The sequence below is a fragment of the Amblyraja radiata genome, chromosome 27 (assembly GCF_010909765.2).
Source record: "Amblyraja radiata isolate CabotCenter1 chromosome 27, sAmbRad1.1.pri, whole genome shotgun sequence".
Classification (NCBI taxonomy): domain Eukaryota; kingdom Metazoa; phylum Chordata; class Chondrichthyes; order Rajiformes; family Rajidae; genus Amblyraja; species Amblyraja radiata.
In genome coordinates, this window is record NC_045982.1 from 14716462 (window position 1) to 14739385 (window position 22924).

At 38.6% G+C, this 22924-nt stretch overlaps 1 protein-coding gene across 2 annotated transcripts in view; it reads left to right on the plus strand.

The window, feature by feature from the left end:
- clspn (claspin) overlaps window positions 1-21472 on the plus strand; it is a 39770-nt gene extending 18298 nt beyond the window's left edge. The window contains exons 8-27 of one of the 2 annotated variants that reach the window (XM_033045206.1): window positions 561-1192; window positions 2110-2301; window positions 3075-3244; window positions 4346-4427; window positions 6218-6311; window positions 6925-7043; window positions 7692-7909; window positions 10260-10411; window positions 10900-11123; window positions 13045-13162; window positions 13330-13396; window positions 13554-13602; window positions 13699-13765; window positions 14056-14217; window positions 16101-16222; window positions 16690-16814; window positions 17849-17939; window positions 18256-18332; window positions 19224-19388; window positions 21225-21472. In XM_033045206.1, coding sequence (XP_032901097.1) covers window positions 561-1192; window positions 2110-2301; window positions 3075-3244; window positions 4346-4427; window positions 6218-6311; window positions 6925-7043; window positions 7692-7909; window positions 10260-10411; window positions 10900-11123; window positions 13045-13162; window positions 13330-13396; window positions 13554-13602; window positions 13699-13765; window positions 14056-14217; window positions 16101-16222; window positions 16690-16814; window positions 17849-17939; window positions 18256-18332; window positions 19224-19388; window positions 21225-21341 — 3043 coding nt within the window. In that variant the 3' untranslated portion in view covers window positions 21342-21472. The remainder of the gene's footprint in view (window positions 1-560; window positions 1193-2109; window positions 2302-3074; window positions 3245-4345; window positions 4428-6217; window positions 6312-6924; window positions 7044-7691; window positions 7910-10259; window positions 10412-10899; window positions 11124-13044; window positions 13163-13329; window positions 13397-13553; window positions 13603-13698; window positions 13766-14055; window positions 14218-16100; window positions 16223-16689; window positions 16815-17848; window positions 17940-18255; window positions 18333-19223; window positions 19389-21224) is intronic. The other variant, XM_033045207.1, reaches the window with a different exon arrangement.
- Window positions 21473-22924: the final 1452 nt, after the last annotated feature.

Here is a 22924-nt window from a genome sequence, read left to right on the forward strand (position 1 = left end):
CTTCCGAGCATTAATTTAAACTCTTGTATTTGTAGTGAAATAATTAATAATCGGTGCAGTGAGATTTAAGTGGAAAATGTACATTAGTCTGAAAAGGGAAAATTGCTTATTTGAGAAGCAGAGAAAAAGTATATGCCGTAGCAATTTTCTTGTCCCTGGATGTCTTTGTATGCCCTGCAAATCAAACTTTAACCATATAACTAAATATCCTGGTCTTGTATTTATTTATTAAACTACTTATTAAAAGGCTAAAATAAGTTTCAGCACATGGGAAGTGAGCACATTTCCAAAATTAATCGTGGTAATTTGATTTTGAATCCAGATGTTTCAACTTGTGATATAAACCAGCACATTATTCAAATATTGAAAGTGGGCTACATTGTTAGCGATGTAGGCTTTTGAAATGGATCTGCCTGCTGCAGGTATGCTCAACATGGTTGAAATTATTTGTATAGTTAACATGTTGAATAATGTCTCAACATTTTGGTTCCACTGCTCTTATTTTTACTTGGATTTAGAATTTTTATGTTGTGACTAAACAATGCATAATCTTCTTTCAGATCATCTAAGTATCAACCTTGCTTACAGCAGGACACCTCTGATTCCACAACAGCGATTGAAATGTTAGCCGGCATCCCTCAAGATGATAGGCTAATTGATCAAATGGTGCCAAATAATACAATTTCCATTTCTACAACAACTCCAGAAATAGAAGAATCGCCTTTAAACAATTCAGATAATAAAGAAAATACTTGCCTTAACTGGCCTGTGACTGAAACCCACATTGAAAAAAATGAGGGACAAACAGAAATAGCGGACCAGTTGAGTCTCTCCACTGACATAGAGGATGGAGGAAAAGAATTAGTAACTCTTGTGCCTAGCACAGAATCTGACCATCACTCTTTCACTTTGAAACTATCTGAGGAAACTGGATCAAATGAAAAACTTGCAATTATGCCTGGGGATCCTCCTGTGGATAAAATGCAACCTGATGCCACTGTGAAGCTTCCGGGTGATGTCTCAACTGTTACAGAAGAAGAGCGGCAGCAATTGGCAGCAGCTTCAATGAACAAGCACAGAAAATCCAAATTGGATAAATTACGGGTGCTGGGAGTGGATCTAACATTGAAACCTCACCTTTGTGCCGATGAAGGTGCATTTGTTAACCTGGAGGAGCCCAAAGTAAACAAAGGTTATATTTCTCATATGTTGCACGTAGTAAATAATCATGAGATTTTAATCTTACACTAATTTTTCTTGAGGGGGCACATTCTGAGAATCTAACTTTGTGTTGTTGAAATTAAGGTATCATAATTCCACATCTAGTTGGAGCGTCTAAATTATGGTAGGGTACAAATTGATACTTCTGAGTTTCCTGAGATGAATTTCTGATGGGCTTAATTGTGAAAAAACATTGACGTGTGGAAGGAAGGTTCTTTAGGAAATGTAGCTCTAGCCGTTTTTTAGGCATCATCTAACTTCAGAAATGGGTGAAGACGAGGTGCCAGATTATATTTGGTTGATGTATAAGAGTGGTTTATTATTTAAGAAGTTAGAATTTGTGAATTATTAGCCAGTATTGTCTAGAATTTGAACCTGAATTTGTTCAGTGTATTTATTCAACTGCCAATGCTATGATCACAGTGATTTATATAGAATGATAACTGAATTAGTGAATGTCAGAGAATGATACAGCAATAGCAGGAGAGTACTTGAGCCATCATAACCTGAAAGATTCATGTTATGTTCAAATGAATCACCCCCCTGCTGTACCCCAGAACTAATATGGATAGTTGTACAATTAGTTATCTAATTTCCAATTATTGAATGGTTCAACAGTCCTATAGGCAATGCACTTTACACCAAAATATGTTCCATCTCTTTATGCTATTGACCTTAAGTCTCTGGCTTGAACATACTTCTTGCTAAATGCGTTAAATTTCAATAAAACGTTGTATCTTTTCAATGCATGATGTTTTTGCATGATACTTTTGCTTTTAAATTAACGAAACAAATTTTAATTGAACGAAAATGAATTCAAAAGAGCATTCTTTCTATTCTTCACTCATTCATTGATCAGTATTTGAATAAATTTGTTTTTGTATTCAGAGCTTCAAGCATTAAAGGAGCGTTTCCTTAAACATGGTGTCAAGTCTGCTAAGCAGAATCAAGAACGGCGTGTTGAACTTAACATTATTCGAAAAGCAATCACTGCTGAGGGGAAGGAGGAGCTCAAAACAGATTCCGTAACCGTGACCGTGGGCAAAAAAGAAGCGGAGGATTTTGTGCCAACAAAACCAGGCAAGTAATAATACAGAGGACTGCTGATCAGTCTGAGCATTACTTTTCATCTTGGAAAATAATGTAGACCCTGAGCCATAATTAATTCCTCCTCTGGCCATAAAATCAGCACAGATGTTCACTACTACATTTAAAATGAATGGGTTAATGTGACTATATTGGCAATACTTGTGATTAATTGTGACATTTGTATACAATGTGCTCACATTCACCACATTTCGTGTTTGCTTGATTGTTATTGTGGTTTTATTCTTATAATGTTGATCGCATTTTTTTAAACTAAAATTCAACTCTGTTTGTTTTCAACCATTTCTCTAAACTACTAATCGCCTTGCCAAACCTAAAAAATAAAGATTTCCTAGCTACATGTTATGAGGTAGTTAGGAAAATTGAAAGCCAACGAACCAGAATAAATAATAAAGGACAATAGCAATATTTATTAACCTCAAGACGCTGACAATATTTGTTCGAGGTTAGTTACATTGTGCATGAAACGACCTTGCACCCGTCTTGCAATAACAGTATGTTGGCCTGGTTGATTTTTTTTCTAGGTGGATTTATTCCTGAATACAAGCAAAATATTCTTAAATGTCCTGCAATTTCGCCAGATCTAGTTTCTGATTCAAGGGCATTGAATTAAAAGCTTTGACAAGTATTTTGCCAAGAAACTAATTTTACAGAAATGGCAATAGGATATGTTTGAGTTATGTATTTTTATTAAATTATAATAGTTAAGTAATCCTTCATCATTACATTTTTGTTGCATTATGCAGGGGAGAAGCTACAAGCTTTGAAAGCCAAACTCCAGGAAGCAATGAAATTGCGGAGGCTAGAAGAGCGCCAGAAACGGCAAGCACTCTACAAACTTGATAACGAGCAGGGTTTTGAAGATGAAGAGGATGAGGAAGAAGAGCTGACTGAGTCTGAAGAAGACGAGTCTGAGGTACATTCAATGTGGTTTTTTTAAAGCTTGATAATAATGAAAGGAAAGCGAAATAGCACAGGGAGACATTGTTCTTAATGTACAAAGTATTCCCCAATCTATTACAATTGAACAAAGTAACTCTGGGCAGATCTCAATTTGTTTTTTACACATTACAGGCACCATTGTTCAGTTTTTCATTCCAACTTTGACCATTCTGCTGATCTGTATCATAGCAGGGTGCAGACGAGGGAGGGAGGAGGGTGGCAGCGAGATTCACATTCATTCTATATGTTTCTTTCACCTTTTGTCCTGCTAATTCACCAAAAAATGCGAATCTGAATTAACTGAATCGGGAATCGAGGCATCAAAATACATCTATGATGAAAGAGTGAATTTACTTACCATTTTTTTAAAAAAATGTGCAAAATTAGGATTCCATTTCTACATATCAAAGATTTAGTCCAGATTGCAATAGTCAAATTAAATAAATTTTGTCCTGTTATAAAAATTGGTAATTAAATTGATGGGGAAGAAAACTTTAGGCTGCAGAAAGATTAGTGGTGTGCATAAGTAAATGGCAAATAGAATTTGTTCTGCTGACGTTTGCTTTCGTGGAGAGGAAATCAGGCCATAATAAATGATGGGATACTGTACAGAGTAAATGAATCGAGAAATCAAATTGACAGATTCATGAAGATAGCAAGATAAGAAATGTCTTGGTCTTTTTTGTCCTGGCATAGTAAATATGTGAAAGGTCACACTGGAACTATATATAACTAGTTGGGGAAGAGATGTAATATGGTGTATATTTCTGGTCAACACACAAAAAAAGTTACAGCACAGATTTATGAAAACCTTGCCAGGGATGTAAGTTCTGGTTATGAGGAGAATTTGGAATTGAATTCTTTGGAAGGGAAGAGATTTAAATGTGATGTATAAAAGGGAGAGATCTGTACAAAGAGAATAAGGAGGGCCAGTTTTCTTAACTGAAATTTAAAAAATAGGGAACATAGATTAAAAGTAAATTGTGGAAGGAACATATTAATTGGTTATCAGAAAGATTTTTGTATTTGTCAAGTATATTTTCTCACATTATTGGAATTATTATATTTGTTTCAGACTGTAGAATTCCTTCTTGGTGATGGAGGAGAGCCAGCAGGAGAAGCAGATGATGATACTCAATCTACTGATACTGCTCATAGTAGGTGAAATCCAATTAAAAGGCACTTTGCCGGTTGGATCAGTCTTTCTATATCTTCTGAATATGATCAACATGTGGCGCATAACTTGTTATATATTTAAGAATCTTTATCTTTAGAGAAAAAAATGTATCCAAATTCAATGTGAGATTTTCCTGATTTCTCTATGGCTTCATGTTGTAACATGACATGGCACTGGCAGAACGGTGGTACAGTGGCAAGGTTGCTGCCTTTTAGCGCCAGAGACCCGGGTTCGATACCAAGCCCTCCCTTCACCATGTCCAGTTTAAATTCCATTTGGAATATTTTGGAGGACCAAGAACCAAGTACGGTTGCTGTCTACGGAGTTTGTACATTCTCCCTTTGACTGCATGATCTTTGGTTTCCTCCCACATTCAAGTTGTACAGGTTTGTAGGTGAATTGGCTTGGTATAAATGTAAATTGCTCCTAGTGTGTGTCGGATAGTGTTAATATGCATCTCTAAACAAAACTAATATTATTTGGCACTGACCTATTGGGGAGAAGTGAGTGCAGTACTATTATATTTTAATGGCTCTAGCGAAAAAGGCTGTACATTCTTATTAATAGGTTATATGAATCAACATTTTATAGTGGTTTTGATTTGACAGGTTCCTTTAAATACACCAAAGCTCTGTTCAGATTTACAGCCATATGTTGAATACAAGTAGTCCTTATGGGGTTTATTTCTGCCATGTTTTCGTTGTTTAAAATATTAAATACTTTTTTGTATCTTTTTTCCGCTTTCCGCATGATGTAGCTTAAAACAATGGAACATCTAAATCAGGGGTCGGCAACCTACGGTCCTCGGGCCGAGTCTGGCCCGTAACCCGAAATCATCCGGCCCGCAGGTGTATTTTTTTTCCCTGTAATCATCCGCCCCGCAGACCTCCGTCATCTCCGGTACCTCTTGAGGCCGAGGCGCCCAGGCACGGTGACGCAAGGAGGCTGCAATGGCGGAGCCGCCGAGTGCGGCCTAGCACCGAGCTCTGGCTGTACCGCATCCTGCGCAAAGCCACCGGCACGGCCACGCACCTATGTCTGGGCTTCAATGTCGGCATCAGGGTTGTCAATAAGCCGGGACCGAGTGAGTATGGGTATTTGAGCCACAGCCTTCAGGACAGAGCCAAGGCAATGGTCCGTAGGCTCGCCATGTTTGTGAGCGCCCGTAACTAGGGGCCAGTGCTCCGGGTGGCGTCCTCGAAGGGGCGGGATCTATGTGAACACGTGATTTGTTCCCTGCCATCCGGGATGGGGGCGGGATGCATGTGTACACCTGATAGATGTGGCCCGTCATCCGCTCACAGACATGCGTCCTGGCCCCTGTGCAGAACAAGGTTGCCGACCCCTGATCTAAATGTTAGTGAAACAGATATTTAATTAGTCTATGTGCAACATTTGATGTTTTGACTAGGAAACACTCAAAGTAAGACATTTTCAAAATGTGATTAAAACAAGATTTGTTGCCGAGATTTTATACGGCAACTTGTTTTACCTGCCCGCTTTTAAAGCTTGTGAACAGCCAGCTAAAGTCAGTCTCTCAGGAACATATGTCAAGTCCAAGAAAGAATCAGTTTATCTTGTGAATCTACATGCAGTAATGCATATTCCCTATGTTCACTTTCAACTTGCAATTTTATATTCTGATAAATGGATAAATTAATGGTGTGCATTTTTAAAAGGTGCTTTAATTTGCTAATCTCGAATGTCTCTTCAGGCAGCAGATTGATTGTAGACTGCTAATTTTATGTGAATACTTGATTTCATTTCTAGACCCAGAAACCCAGAAGGAATCTACTCCAAAACCTGTCAAGTCAGATTTTTTACAGTCCTTTAATTTTGGTACAGATTCTTCTTCTAAAACGAGGTAATTTCTAGATATTTGTTCCATAATTTGCTTAGTACGGATCCTTTGATATGAACTATTAAAATAGTGTTCATTCTCATCTGATGATGGACCCTAGATTTGCCTGGAAATCAATTCAAAAAAAGTCTAATGTAATTTAATTTCTTTTTTCTTTCTTACCTCCCTGTATCGTCTAACATTTGAAAATGGAACTTAATTCGATTTGAACTTGTTGAAAGTACTCTTTCTCCATTTTTGCTTTCTTGTGAAAATTATTGGTTCAGGTTGAGATGCAAATACATTTGGGACAGGTGCTTAATTTTGCTCCTTATATTTGTGGGAGAAAAATATTATCTGTATGATACGATTATGGTAGGACGTGCATGAAGTACTGATCTTTGCAAACATCTTAAAATTTAATGTCACATTTGTGATATTCAAAATAAGAATTCAACCGTTACTGTGCTTGTTGTGCATGGTGGTGCTACAGCACCAAACCTGTGGAATGGAATTTTTAATCAATTCACTGTTGAAGAATTTTCTACATGTTGTTTTTGGAATAGCATTAGTAAATGATATGTGTAACAATAACCTATAATTATATCAATTTGAGAATCTTTTTTTTTTTTTTCAGTGAGCAGGCTTCAGGCAACAAATTGAGGCTGCAACTTCAACAAACCCCACCTAAAGGAAGCAGTAAACTTAGTAAAGAATTTTCCTCTCGTGTCTCACTACTACTAAAGAGCAATACAGGCAAGGATTATTTAAAGATATTATTTCAATATCTGGAAGCAGAAACAATTCTATTCTCATGTCTTGCCCTTATTTCATGCCTTCCACTTGATCAATCAAAAAAGCAAAATATAAAGAAAGCCGGACCTTTGGCTCTGACTGATCTAGCAGAATTAAATTTGATTATGTTATTATCATTATTTCTATTGACTGGGCAGTGCCTTGTTACAATTCTACAGGTTGCAGCCATGTTTGATACCTAGATTGTTGTTCGAAGAGAACCTCATCCAGCAACTTCTGATCCTTCCTTCTTTTACTTTTATACAGTTTTCAGAATTGTAATTTATTTTTCCTCATGAATATCTTTTCCTTCCTTGTACAAATACCGAGTCAGTCCTAATATCTTAATTGCCCAACTGATTTATCTGGACTTGATAATTTTGCAAACCAGTACTTACTTTTTTAATGTAAGTATTTCAAAGATACATACCTCCTTAATGTGCTTTGGTGAAAATGTTTTTGTTTGTAGCCTTTTGAAACTTGGCATGGGTAACTTGAAGCTTCGTCGAAGGCAGACTGCTGAATATGGCAGATATTTAAAGTGGCACAAGGTATTGATAACCATTGTTTGAATAAAATTGTTTGACAATATATGCATCAATGTTTCAGATGAAGATGACTCCACCTCCCAGGCATCCACAACAAAGGACAATAGCCATAACAGCAGCTTTGAGCTAATTGGATCAATGATTCCTTCATATCAACCAATTAATAAACATCCTGGCAGATTAGGAATTGCTTTGCATGGAGGATTCCGATCACCATCACCTAACCTCTTTAATCCAAATAGTCAGTTCAAAACAAGCTTCATTAGTTCAGCATCTAAGGTAAGCATACAATGCTAAATTCTGATGTGGCAGATTTGTTTTTACATTTATTGATCTCCTGGATTGAGGACTGTACCATAAATCCTTGTCGCTCTACAATACTAGCTATTGCAAAAGTCAACAGGTTAACAAGACCTATCTGTCCTGGGTCTCCTCCATTAGCAGAGTGAGACTAAATGCAAATTGGAGCAACAGCATCTCATATTTCACTTGGGCAGCTTATAACCCAGTGGTATGAATATTGAGTTCTCTCACTTCAGGTAGCTCCGGCATTCCCTCTATCCCTCCTTCACCCAAGTCACACAAGCTTCTCGTTTTCACCCTACAAACAGCTAACAATGGCCTGTATCATCATTACTTTTTTGCATATCTTTTATTCATTGCTCTTTATCTCTCCACATGATCGTCTATATCTCTTGTTTCCCTGATCATTAAACAATCTGAAGAAGGGTCTCGACCGGAAACGTCACCCATTCCTTCTCTCCAGAGATGCTGCTGTCCTGCTGAGTTACTCTAGCTTTTTGTGTCTTATCACCAAGTTATACATTACATTTCACAAAACATTTGGTCTCAATGCCCTGAGGCAAAGCAGGTTCTGTTTGGGAACACTAACTAAAAAGCTGCCACTAAAAGTTGTGCTTTTTACAAATATTTAACAATGATTCTGTATGTCTGGCAGTATATCAAGGTTAACCTTCTTCTCCTTCTTCTTCTTCTTCTTGCGTATGGCGTGCACAGCCTAAAGTTGTAGGACAACTTGTTCTATTTGATCTTATTTGATTGTGCACACCGGGTTGATTGCATTTGTCGAAACAGGGCAGACCACGTGAAGGTTGCAATCTCCCACCCCAAGATTAACCTTAATGAGCAGGCACGGAAAATTGAAATGTCTTTATTGAGTAAAAAGAAAGGAAGCAGAGGGTGGTGGTGGTGGAAGGTTGCTTCTCGGACTGGAGACCTGTGACTAATGGTGTGCCCCAGGGTTCGGTGCTGGGCCTGTTACTGTTTGTCATCTGCTTCAATGATTTGGATAAGAACATACATGCCAAGATTAGCAAGTTTGCAGATGATACAAAAGTGAGTGGTTTTGCAGACAGTGAAGATGGTTGTGAAAGATTGCAGCTGGATCTGGATCGATTGGTCAGGTGGGCAGAGGAATGGTTGATGGATTTTAATACAGAAAAGTTTGAGGTGTTGCATTTTGGGACGTCAAACAAGAGCAGGACCAACACAGTAAATGGTAGGCTCTGGATAGTGTTGTAGAGGGGAGGGATCTAGGAGTATAGGTGCATGGTTCCTTGAAGGTTGAGTCGCAGGTAGATAAAGTGGTCAAAGAGGCTTTTAGCACTTTGGCCTTCATTAGTCAGGGTATTGAGTATAGAAGTTTGGAGGTCAAGTTGCAGTTGTATAAGACGTTGATGAGACTGCATTTAGAATATTGTGTTCAGTTCTGGGCACCATGTTATAGGAAAGATATTGTCAAGCTTGAAAGGGTTCAGAAAAGATTTATGAGGATGTTGCCAGGACTTGAGGGTGTGAGCTATAGGGAGAGGTTGAGTTGGCTGGGTCTCTATTCCATGTAGTGCAGGAGGATGAGGGGGAATCTTATAGAGGTGTACAAAATCATGAGAGGAATAGATCAGGTGGATGCACAGAGTATCTTGCCCAGAGTAGGGGGATCGAGGACCAGAGGACATACGTTCAAGGTGAAGGGGAAAAGATTTAATAGGAATCCGACGGGTAACTTTTTCACACAAAGGGTGGTGGGTGTATGGAACAAGCTGCCAGTGGAGGTAGTTGAGATTGGGACTATCCGATCGTTTAAGAAATAGACAGGTACATGGATAGTGGAATAGGCGGAGGAATTGGGAGTAGGGGATGGAGTCTTTACAGGGGGCAGGGTGGGAAGACGTGTAGTCCAGATAGCCATGTGAGTCAGTGGGTTTGTAATGTATGTCGGTCAGGAATCTGTCCCCTGCGATGGAGATGGTGAGGTCAAGGAATGGTAGGGAATCGTCCAGGTGTATTGGAGTGCCGGATGGAAGTTGGTGGTGAAGTGGATGAAGTCAGTCAGTTGTGTGTAGGTGCAGGAGGTGGCACCAAAGCAGTCGTCAATGTAGGCGGAGGAATTGAGGACAGGTACATGGATAGGACAGGTTTAGAGGGATATGGACCAAGCGCAGGCAAGTGGTACTAATGTAGCTGGGACATTGTTGGGCCGAAACGTCTGTTTCCAAACTCCATGACTCTAAAGCTGTGACTTTTTGGGTGGGGTAAAAGGAATACACCTGTAAGAGTGAAAATACTGTGTAATCAACAAAATATATAACAATGCATTTAATGCCATCAGAGTTCTGGGAAGCTATCTGAACCTTCTATGCCAGTGGAAGATTCGCAAGACTTGTACAATGCATCTCCAGAACCCAAAAACTCAACCGGTGAATCTCAATCCAGGTTCTCCCTTGAAGATGAAACACAAAGTCAGCTACTTGATGCAGATGGGTAAGTTGCTATATTCATTAAAAGGATCAGAGCCAGGAAAATAGGTTTTTGTTATTAATAACACTATTTTTGCTTAGAGCCTAGAATTTTGCATACATCTGTATACTTTAATACTATCAAGATGTGGAGTTGTAAATAAAAGCTACTGAAACAATAATGTTTTAAGTTCTTGAGAATTTGATCATTTTATACCATTTCAAGTTGAGAATGTCTGTAGTAAACAGCCACGTCCCCAATCAATAACCTGTGCCTGCCTTCTCCCCATATCCCTTGATTCCACTAGCCCATAGAGCTCTATCTAACTATCTTAAATCCATCCAGTGAGGGAATTCCACAAATTCACAACTGGGTGAAAAAGTTTTTTCTCATCTCAGTCTTAAATGGGCTCCCCTTTATTCTAAGACTGATTGTATGAAATATTGGGTTTTAAACCTTCCTGGTAGTTATTAAGACATTACACAAAATTTGAAATTTATTTTTTGAACTAGGTTCCTGAATGTGGGTCATCGCAGCACCAAGTGGCAGCCCTTAAAGCGGCAACTGATTTTGGATAGTATGGATGAAAATGCAATGGATGCAAATATGGGCGAGTTGCTGGGTCTTTGTTCAGGAGAGTTCAAACCTCAAAACCTTGATACACTAAAGGATAACAAAGAAAAAGAAAATATTGATGAGCTGCTTGGACTTTGCTCTGGGAAATTTATTTCTCCAGGTATGCTCTTGCAGTTTTAACTTGCATTCTAAATTCTAAATGCTTATACAGGTAATGTGTACATACTATAGATTGGTATATGTTGATTATTGCAAAATATAATTGAATAGGTGTGCAGATGCTGCCTTAAACCCAAGATAGACACAACATGCTGGAGGAACTCAGCAGGACAGGCAGCATCTCTGCAGAAGGAATGGGTGACGTTTTGGGCTAAAGAAGGGACTCGACCCGAAATTTCACCCATTCCTTCTCTCCAGAGATGCTTCCTGTCCCGCTGAGTTCCTCCAGCATTTTGTGTCTATAATTGGTTAGGTGTTAAATTTGAAAATTAAAAACACATAGAACGGTCATTTTCTCGGGGTGGGAGATTTAGGGGATGTAAGGAAGAATATTTTCATTTAGTGAATGGTTGTCATCTGGGACTGCTCTGCCTGGGAACCTGGTGGGGACGGCATCAGAATTATTTAACAATCAATTGAAGTGTTGCAACAGATAAGGTCGGGGGAATTGCTGGAAAATGGGGTTAGTATAAATAGGCACTTGATGGTTGGCACGAACACAGTGGGATGATGCACCTGTTTTCGTGCTATGGTACTTTGACTCAGTTTACTACTCTTGGGGAAAAAAATGTGTTAAGTGGAATAGAATAGAATTTAGAATAGAATCTTTAATTGCCACACAACCAGGGTTGGTGGTATTTGGGTTCGGTACATGATGGTACACTGCTTTTGTTACATACCACTAATAACACAGATCACCGTAATAAAGTGCATCCATACCAAATCACAAATCTCACCAACAATACATAGTGCAAAAGAACAAACAAAGACCATAGACAAGACACTGTATACATCAAAAGTCATATTATTGTCTGATTATTGGACGGAATTGAGAGTTCTTATTGCTGAGGGGAAGAAACTGTTTTTAAAGCGGGTGGTTTTAGTAGCAAGTGACCTGAGGCGCCTCCCCGAAGGGAGAGACTGAAAAAGGTGATTTGCTGGATGGGAGTGGTCCGAGATGATCTTTTTTGCCCGTTCTGAGGTACGTTGGAGATAACTGGAATGGATTGAGGGGAGGGGGGAGTTGATGATCCTGGAGGCCTTGGAGACAATGCGTTGTATTCTGTGTAGTGAGTGACTATCGGTGTTACCATACCAGACTGATTGAGGAGGTGATGATGCTTTCAATGATTGATTGATAGAAACGGACCAGGAGGTGTTTATCGACTCTGAACTTTTTGAGCTGTCTGAGGAAATATAGGCGTTGTTGACCTTTCTTGATGACGTGGTCTGCATTGATGTGCCATTTTAGATTATTGGAGATATAGGTGCCTAGAAACTTAAATGAGTTCGTGGAGGTTATGGGGTGAGAGTTGACATGGACCGGGGGTTTGTGGTTTTGATTGCGTCTGAAATCTATGATGATTTCTAAGGTTTTTGAAGTATTAAGCTGGAGGTTGTTGTCTGCGCACCATTTGACTGCGCTATCGACTGTTAGATGGTATTGTGATTCTTTGTTGTCTGAGATAAGGCCAATTATTGTTGTGTCGTCTGCATATTTAAAATTTTTAACTGAGCTGCATTGGGATGTGAGGTTGTTGGTGTAAAGTGAGAAGAGCTGGGGTGACAGAACGCACCCTTGGGGGGCTCCTATGTTGAGAGTCAAAGGGCTGGAGAGTTTTTCACCCACCTTGACTCTTTGCTGTCTGTTTGTTAGAAAGTGTAGAATCCAATGGCACATGGCTGGGTGAATGCTCATGTCCAACATTTCGTATACCTCAAAAGTTAGGTTAATTAAGCACATTTTTATGTGTATTCCTATGTATGGCGAGTGGTAGGTTATTTGTAAAATTAGATTCGGAAATTGAAGATGAGTATTGCAGAGAGTCAATGGCTTTACAGTAACTTTTTTCTCTTTGCAGCAGATTCAATGTCTTCCATCACTTCAGCTGTAAAGCAACAAAAATCAACAACCGCAGTATCGGATGATCCTATGACTGAGGTGCTTGCAATTTCCTTAGGGTCTTTTCCCATAAACAGGTAATGTTTCAAATCTGCAAAATGGTGTTAATTGGAGCCTAATGTTGTCTGGATGAGGAGCATTTTATAATTTGCACTTCAGTATCACATATGTTTCTAGAGTGAAAAGTTTTTAATTGTCTGCACTACTTCACATAATAAACGTAAACCTTCTATCCTTCATCCAGGGAAAATGATGAAAACGAAGACGACCAGTTTCAGTTGCAAACAGATGATGAAGTTTTTGAGAGTGAGGTGAGAGATTGTATGAAATTTGAAGCAATGATTCTGTGTGTAAATATTTAATGTTCTACTTATCAAAAGTTTGATAATTTAGAGAGATGTCATGTGTGCCACGTAGCAAAGGAATGATATTGTTGAATTATTATTTATGACAAATTTCTCTACTTAGGATGATAAAAGTGAAGACGAAGGTGGGGAAGAAGACGAAGGCGGTGAAGAAGACGAAGGCGGTGAAGAAGACGAAGGCGGTGAAGAAGACGAAGGCGGTGAAGAAGACGAAGGCGGTGAAGAAGACGATAGCGGTGAAGAAGATAAAGATAAAGATAGTGAGGAAGACGAAGAGGAGCAGTTGGCTCAGAAAATTCAACGGAAAAATAAATTGTTAGTATAGCCATGGTTCTTTTCTACCCCTTCCTGCAAAATCATAACCATACCTTTTATACACCTTCTCTGTATTTCTAAAATATACTACTTGATTAAACTTTGGGGGGGGGGGGGGGGGCTGTCAACCGTGGTCCGCTGCATTCTTCCTAATCATTGTTCCATCTACTGACATTATTTTATTATTTCTGATAAAGGTGGAATGTTGTTTTTTTTATGTTGCCTGGTGGTCGTATAACAATCTGCAGTAGACTATTAGCTACTACACTAATACTGAAATTATTTGACAGGAAACTTGGAGACTTTGTAGAAGAAGAGGCTGAACTCTCTGGAGACGGCGGGGCAAGTGATGAGGAATACGATGCAGAATCTGATGAGTACGAAGAAGATGAAATTGATGAAGATCTGCCCTCGGATGAGGAACTGCAGGAACAAGTGAACAAAATTCACATGTGAGTTTTTGCTGAACAAGTAAAATTATTAATTTTATCTGTAATGTGCAAAAAGGATTTGGTTGAAATAATGAAAATGTTTCACTCAATCTCATTTTAAAATCCTGGCGCCTTATCTAATATTACTTGGGAGCTACATTTTAATTGGATAAAAAGTTATTTTATAACTTCTGCTTGCTTAATCCAAGAATTTAAACGTCAATTATCATTGACTAATTTCAAGTCAAGCCAACTGAGTCGGAGCGGGGGGGGGGGGGGGGAAGCAAATGTGAGATATAGACATTGATGTAGAAAGATATGAACAATTAAATAAAAACGTTAGCTGCTGAGTGGAAGCATGCTGTGTTGCTGTTAAATGACTATCGGTACTCTCTTATTGCACACAAATATCTGCAGCTTCTTGAAGATGATCAGAGGGCATATGGCATGCTTACCTTCTTAGATCAGGGCTAAAATACTAAAGTGGACAATGGACAATAGGTGCAGGAGTGGGCCATTTGGCCCTTCGAGCCAACACCGCCATATAATGTGATCATGGCTGATCATCCACAATCAGTACCCTGTTCCTGCCTTCTTCCCATATCCCTTGACTGCTATCTTTAAGAGCTCTGTCTAGCTCTCTCTTGCAAGCATCCAGAGAACCAGCCTCCACTGCCCTCGGAGGCAGAGAATTCCACAGACTCACAACTTTGTGTGAAAAAGTTTTTCCTCATCTCCGTTCTAAATGGCTGACCCCTTATTCTTAAACTGTGGCCCCTGGTTCTGGACTCCCCCAACATCAGGAACATGTTTCCTGCCTCTAGTGTGTCCAAACCCTTAATAATCTTATGTTTCAATAAGATCCCCTCTCATCCTTCTAAATTCCAGAGTATACAAGCCTAGCCGTTTCGTTCTAGAGACGTTGTGTTACAACTTTACGAAGCACTAGTTCGACCACATTTGGAGTATCATGCACAGTTCTCATTTTCACATTGTAGGAGTGTGAGGAAAGAAACAAAAACCTGGAGTAACTCAGCGGGTCAGACAGCATCTCGGGGAAAGGAATAGGTGACATTTCAGGTCGAGACCCTTCTTCAGACTGAGTCAGGTGAAAAGCAAATGAGAGATATAGACGGTGATGTAGAAAGATATGAAACAAATGAATGAAAGATATGCAAAAAAGTAACGATGATAAAGGAAACAAGCCATTGTTAGATGTTTGCCAGGTGAGAACGAGTACACAAAAATGAGACAGAGAGAGCCCAGATGAGACTCACCAGGATATTGCCTGAATTGGAGGACTTGCATCTGGGGACAGATTAAATAAACTGGGTTTGTTTTCCCTGGGGTATAGGAAACTGAGGGATAACATTATCCGTAAATTCCGCAATCCTATAAAATAGAATAGATAAAACGACAAAAAAAAAAGATATTAGTTCAAAAATCGATTTGAACAAATGATATCACTACATGGTGGTGCAAGATGTTGTCCATATTGTTCGTTTTTGAGATGGGATTATCGTTGTGCAGGTTGGTTCAAGAACCTGATCGTTGTTGGAAAGTTCCTGTTCCAGAACCTGATGGTGTACGGCTTCAGGCTTCTGTACCTCCTGTTCATTGGTGATGGTGAGAAGAGCGTAAGGCCTGCATGGTGGGGAACCTTGATGATAGATGTCGCTACCTTATGTCGATGTTAGATGGCAGGAGTGTTGTGGCAAAGTCCACTGCTCTCTGCAGTCTCTTGATGTCCTTAAGTCAACAGTCAGGTGGATATAGACATTTAGAGCTAAAGACTATGTATTGAAGCAAGATTGTACGATGATGTAGATAGGACAGATTTTTTTGTCTCCTACCATCTGATCACTATTTTCCTTCCTCCACAACCGCATACCAACGTTTTGCAGGAAGGTTTTGATGGATGACGATAAACGACAGCTGCGTCTTTATCAGGAACAATACTTGGCCGATGGAGACTTGCACAACGATGGACCAGGGCGGGCACGAAGATTCCGTTGGAAAAATATTGGTGAGTTTCAAAGTATTTTTTGGATTGCCATTTGGATTTGGCGTTTTTCCATTTCAGCAGGAGTTAGTATTTCTCGTGTGTTATTCTCTGATTACCTTAACGAAATGCTCCGGGGAAAAGGAAACTGAATCATAGTGACTATATAAAAACAATTTAAATTTTATGTTAATATATCTTATTTGTGTGCTAGTAATAGTGTGTGCCAGTAGAGCTGATTCATTAATCCAATGCTATTTTCTTTTGTCTAAGTCAAGTTGATTTTGGTTGACTTTGACAGGATATAGTTTGAAACACTTTTAGTTTTAATTTCTTCCTTATCGATCCATTGTTGATCTCAACTGTTGTTGCATGCAGATGTATTGTGCAGCTGTTCAGCATGCATGTCTGGCTCAGCTGCAAATCATTGAACAGAAAATGTTGATCGTATCTAAACTCCACTTTGAATATTTGTAAATGTATTGCTTCAGATGATTTCTCGCCCATTGACCAGTCGCATGACGATTCTGAAGATGAAACAAATGAGGAAGTAGATGAGGCAGAAGTAAAATGGCGGAAGGATCGGTTTGAACGCGAACAGTGGCTTCGTGAGAAGGTGCTTTTTCTACATACAAGTTTTTTATTTTTTTTATTTGATCTATTAGTTATGTAAGTGATTCTTTTTTTACGTTGCATCCCTGAAGCAACTATATTTTATTAAGTTAACATTATTGTGTAATATAAATATTTGAATCAGTTCTGGTTAATTGGCCAGACCTGCTACATAGCATACATGGATATTTGTTGGGGAAGGAGGGGGCAAAAACATGCAAATTTGCTTTTGTCTTGTAAATGTATCAGATTTGCAGAAGTATCACAAGAATAGATGATCTGCTTCTGCTGGCTCAAGGGTGCTCTTAGTTTAGTTTATTATTGTTAGATGTATCGAGGTACAATATAAAGCTTTTGTTTGCGTGCTATCCACTCAACGAAAAGACTATACAAGATTACAAGTCAAGAGAGTCGTGTTTTATTGTTGTATGTCCCTAAACCGAGCAATGAAATTCTTACTTGCAGAAACAGATATGTAAACCTTGTACTCTGAAAACACCATTATAAACAACAAGAAAAGTTCAATATATATAACAAACAATAATAGTGGCAAAACAAAAATAATGCTCCCAAGTCTATGTAGTTTGGAGAATTTTGGAGGTTGCAGTGTTCAACAGGGATGGCTATAGCCTGATGGTTGTCCATGCTGGAGATTTCTGTCCAGAGACGTTGCAAAACCCTGTCCAGCAAACTGGTCCAAGAATAGTCATTGGTAATAGTCAATGCTGCTGTCGCCAGCCGAAGTACATAAAAACTGGCACTCTTCCACTTAGTCAAAAAATAAGCTAGTCCGTTTTTCTGATAATGTATGTGAAGGTGTGAACTATAGAGATGAATAAACTTCACATCATACTGCATGAGATTTTAGTTCAAATATTATAGGATTTTTATTTTGCCTTTAGAGGTAGTAGACAATTTATTGCATGTAAGATAGCGATGAAGGAAGAAAGGCATTTTCTGAAGTTTAAGGTATTTGTTGGCACACTACTTATTTTGTTTACTGACAGCAAAAATATTTTTTTCTGCTCCCCCCTTCAGTCCCAGGATGCAGACAGTGAGGAAGACGTTGGTGAAGGAAGCCAATTCATGAAACTGGCAAAGAAAATTACCATCAAAACTTTACATAAAAGTAAGTACATCTGTTCAAATCAATATTCACATCCTGTGTATAAACATTGAAAAATCACAAATGAACTGTAGAAAGTCAATACCACGCAATAAATGAAACCAATTTTAGTTCTGCTCTTAAATATTGCAGTTGTAACAATGACATTTAAAGTTTTCATCAAAAATGTGTGTGAGGAAACTGCTAAAACTTGTACGTGTGAATATAAAACTCTATTGTGTCATAAAATGTAGATTTCTTTTCAGCTCGAAATTGCCTTGTGTATGAGATTACATTCTTAAGAGAAGCCAAATTAATATTTGTCACATCCGGTTTGCAGGTAGTTCTGCAGAAGTGGTTCCAGAAACAAAAACGCAGGAATCAATAGGAGTCAAGTCGCACAAATCTATTTTTTGGGTATGTAATCAACCTTGTCAAATATGTTTTGACTCTCAATTTCCAGAAATGAGAGGTGAAGGAAGCACACAGATCAGTGTTATTTTTTACATGTGTTGATCTATTTTTAAAAGATGTTACTTCTTTACAATAATGTCATTGTGAGTAAAAATGAAACTTTTTTTAGATGTATGAATATTTTGGAATATTGATTCCGTGCTCCTAAACTAATAATCTGTCATAAATTAAGTAGAGTGTGTTTATTTGATTTCAATTGCTTTTATTTTCTCATCATCATTGAGCAATATTGAAAATGTGGCTGTAATGAACTTTTCCTTCATTGGCTAAATGATTGTAGCTAATACATTTTAGATCTAATGTATTAAGAAGGAAATTAAATTGAATTGAAGTATTTTTTATTTTATGGTGTGAGATCACTAGTATGGTGTATTGTGAAGAAGTCTGATTTTGACTGCAACTGAAAGCAAGTATACCAAGAAGTATACCCAGCATTTTAGTTGGAGAGATACTTGCCTTTAGAAAAGGGACAAATATTTCCTGGTTTGTGGCTGGGACAAGGCAGGTCCACTGCTGTTAGGTGTGGAAAAATGAGTAGAAATTGGAAGATTTTAGATAAATTGTTTAGCTCTTGTGAAATCCTGTAAAATAAATCCTTTGAAATGGTGTCTGTGTTTTTAGTGAAGTCTTAATAGTATGTTGCATATGTAGGTGAGTTAAATAATCTAACTAAAGTCATGTCAAACAATGATTCCAGGACATATTGCTTGTTAGATCTCTTAGATAACAGTTATGTAGAAACATTTGCATTTCATGTTTTGGTCCATATCTTGAGAATGAAATGTCTGATAAAGGCTAGAGAATGTAAAGTTATTGTGTTTTATTGTGGCATAGAGGAAGAATGGATCCCTGCTGAACCAACCTCGAGAGGTACTACAGAAGCTGGCAGCAATATCAGACTTGAATCTAAATGCTCCTCGTGCCAGCTCCCGGAATTTTGTCTTCCACACACTATCTCCACAAAAGAATGACATGAAGAAACTGGAATCAAAACCACACGTAAGACTGAAAAAGAGTGATGATATTGGAAAGCTGCAACTATGTCTCGCACTCAGGAGATTTTCCAAACATAGGGCGTGGGCATTTCTGAATTTAGTCTCGGGAAAAGGTGGGCATTCGGAAGAAACATCAGAGGGGGACATTTTGTTGATGGTGATCAAAATCAATTTACATAATTACAAAACAGGAGCAAATTATGGCAAGATTAATTTTACTTGATATAAATTGTTGAGCAAAAATGGTGTGGAAGAAGCTACCATGACAAAGCAGTGGGAGCCATTTAACAAGGGTTTCAGTGGATTCATGGCGAGTACACCACTGCACAGGGAGAAGGTGAGATTGCCAAATCCTTAGCTTGCCCGATGACAATATCACAGAGAGCAAGATAAGTCAGTGAAGGAAAGCTAATGTCAAACACTGTCATTCTGTAAGTGTCGAGGAAATATAGGAGTGAAATTAGGAAAGCAAAGAGCATTTATAAAAAATATTGACAAGAAATTGTAAAGACATGTTGTGAGCACCAAATAAGCATGCTAGTAAGTTCAAAAGGATTTGTCCTTTTGGGTACTACAAGGATTATATGTATGGAGACTCATTTTGTAGGTAAAGTTCTTAATATTTTCTGAACATTTTGACAAAATAACGTGATGCTGATATAGTTCAGGCAACTGAGTTTAAAATACTGGAGAGATAAGCACAAGAGCGTTATCTGCGGAGGGCGCTCAGCATCGCCAAGGACTGCTCTCACCCCAACCATGGACTGTTTACCCTCCTACCATCCGGGAGGCGCTACAGGTCTCTCCGTTGCCGAACCAGCAGGTCCAGGAACAGCTTCTTCCCGGCGGCTGTCACTCTACTCAACAACGTACCTCGGTGACTGCCAATCACCCCCCCACCCCCCGGACACTTATTATCACTTATTATTATTTATTTAAATCATTTGCTATGTCGCTCTTCCAGGGAGATGCTAAATGCATTTCGTTGTCTCTGTACTGTACACTGACAATGACAATTAAAATTGAATCTGAATCTGAATCTGAATCTGAAGAGATAGAATTAGAAGGTGTTGCATACTTGACAGTGGAAAAATTGCCAGAACTGGATGAAATATTCCAGGCTGTCACAGAAGTAGCCATTTGGCATCTCATGTCTGCTTTGTCATCCAATAAGGTAATCTTTAACCTTGGTGCCACTTACCTGAGTTGGCCCAGATCCCTCGATCCTTTTATATCTACAAATCCTTGCAATCTCTGTCCTCAGTTATTGAGCCTCCCATAACTCTGGGCCCAGAGAATTCCAAAAGTTCTGTCCCAGCCAGACAAGCACATAAAATTGTTGGTATAAACATTCTGAAAGAAACATGTTGACCCTTAATGTGGGGTGGATGATGTTGAATTCAAAAATCAAATACTACATCAAATTCTGCAGAATCTTGGTAAGACAGTATCGGGAATATTGCTATTAGTGTTGGGCATTTAGCTGAAGGAGAGAGTGATTTCAGAGTGCATATAATCCAGATTTGCTGAATTATACCAGGGGCTTAATTTCCAAACAGAGCACATGTATTCTTTAGTTTAGAAAGTTGAGTCGTCTAATTGAGCTGTATTTTCCTAGAAATAATATGTTTCCATAGATGAATATTAACTCCAAGAAGGGGCTTCCATCGTTTTTTGCAACAATTAAAATATGATTGCATTTGGTTGGCTGTGGATATGGAGAGAAAATGCTCTTATTGTCTTGTGTCCATTCATAGATTATTGTTTTTTGTGTATAGCTTTGGTAATGGTGTAAAAAGAATATTTCCAACAGAAATTAAGAATCCACTTTATTTTGCAGACAAAACGAAAGACTGCTGCTACCCCGATCACTTCATTAGCAAAGCGACCACGCACTGAGAAGACACCAAAAACGCCCCCCCAAACTAGAAGTATATTTCGATATTTAGAGAATTAATTATTGTAATTATAATATAGCTTCACTTGGTATTCAGTTTGTTTTGTAAATTAGGTGTGTTCTGCTTGTATATGATTATAAATGCTCTTGCTAGATTGTTTTATCTGAGAAATAAATACCTTTTTTATAAATCTGTGGCAATTTCCTATTCACTGAGTTGTACATTTGATGCATTCATTATAAAAATAATTAGTTATTATTTCCCCATAGTCCCTACACATACCACAATGTATTGTAGTGTGAGTGCATCATATGAACTTAGAAATATTTTTTTAATATTCCTATAGATTCCTTCTGTGGTAAGGAGGTCAGTGACCATGATGGACCGGGCAGTGTCCACCACTTTTGTAACTTTCTTTGTTTCTGGGGGTTTGAGTTGCTAAATGAGCCCATGAGGCAAAAGGTCAATATGCTCGCTTCAGTATATCTGTAGACAATTATGAGTGAATTCATCCACATACTGAATCTCCACAATCTTCTAAGGAAATAGAAGCATTGGTGTACTTGGCCCAGGACAGATCTTCAGAGATATGCGCACCCAGGAACTATATAGTTATTGACACTCCACCTCCAACCAGTTGAAGATGACAGGTTTGTAATCGTCAGCCTTCCCTTTCTAAAGTCAAAAATCAGCTCCTTGGTCTTGATGACATTGAGAGCAAGGTGGTTGCTCTGGCACCATTCAATCAGATTTCAGATCTCCCTCCTGTACTCCGACATTACCCATTATTCATCCACGGTGGTCCAGCAATTGTGGTGTTGTTGGTGAATGGCATTGGAATTGTATCCAGCGACAGTGATGGGTGTAGAGAGAGCAGATCAGGGGACTAAGCACACAGCCCTGAGGTGCTGTGCTGAGCTGATGGTTATCGAGGAGATTTGTCCTGCCAATTTGTACTGGTTGTGGTCTGTCAATGAGCACGTTGGACATCCAGTTGCACGGATGAGCAGAGACCCAGTTCCCTCGGTTTGATGTCAATTTGAGAACAAACTGAGTTAATTCATAAACCTTTGCCAAATCTCATCTCTTCCAGAGAACAGACGTCCGCATGCTTAGCATTTGCCTCATCTGAATTTTGAAATATTGTAAATCTTCATACTCCCAACATTTTGATATTTGTAGCGGTGTATAGACTACCTGTGTTCAATCCTCACAAGTGTGGGCTAATCAAGGATCTATATGAATTTACAGGAGTGTATGCCACTGCTCATTAACACACTCTGTAAATACGTTACCAATGTTCCCAGATATGCTACTCTATGCATTTAGCTTGTTGCTGTCTAAGAAGCATATAGTATCTCCTCTGACCAAATTGAAACATCTTATTTGTGAATTAGAATTATTGGAGACTGTCCATGCAAACCATTTAGATTACTTGGTAGTACAACATAATGAGTTACTCTATTAGTCACAATTTCCTATCCTATCCTTCTCTTTCTAAATGAATTTCCTTTCAAGTGTTTATCCAATGTAGTTTTAAAGTGTGTCCACTTCCACAATGTTTTCAGGTGTTGCAGACATAACTGGCTGCATAAAACAGTAGTTTACTCATGTTGCTACTTTTTTTTTGGTCCAGTGATCA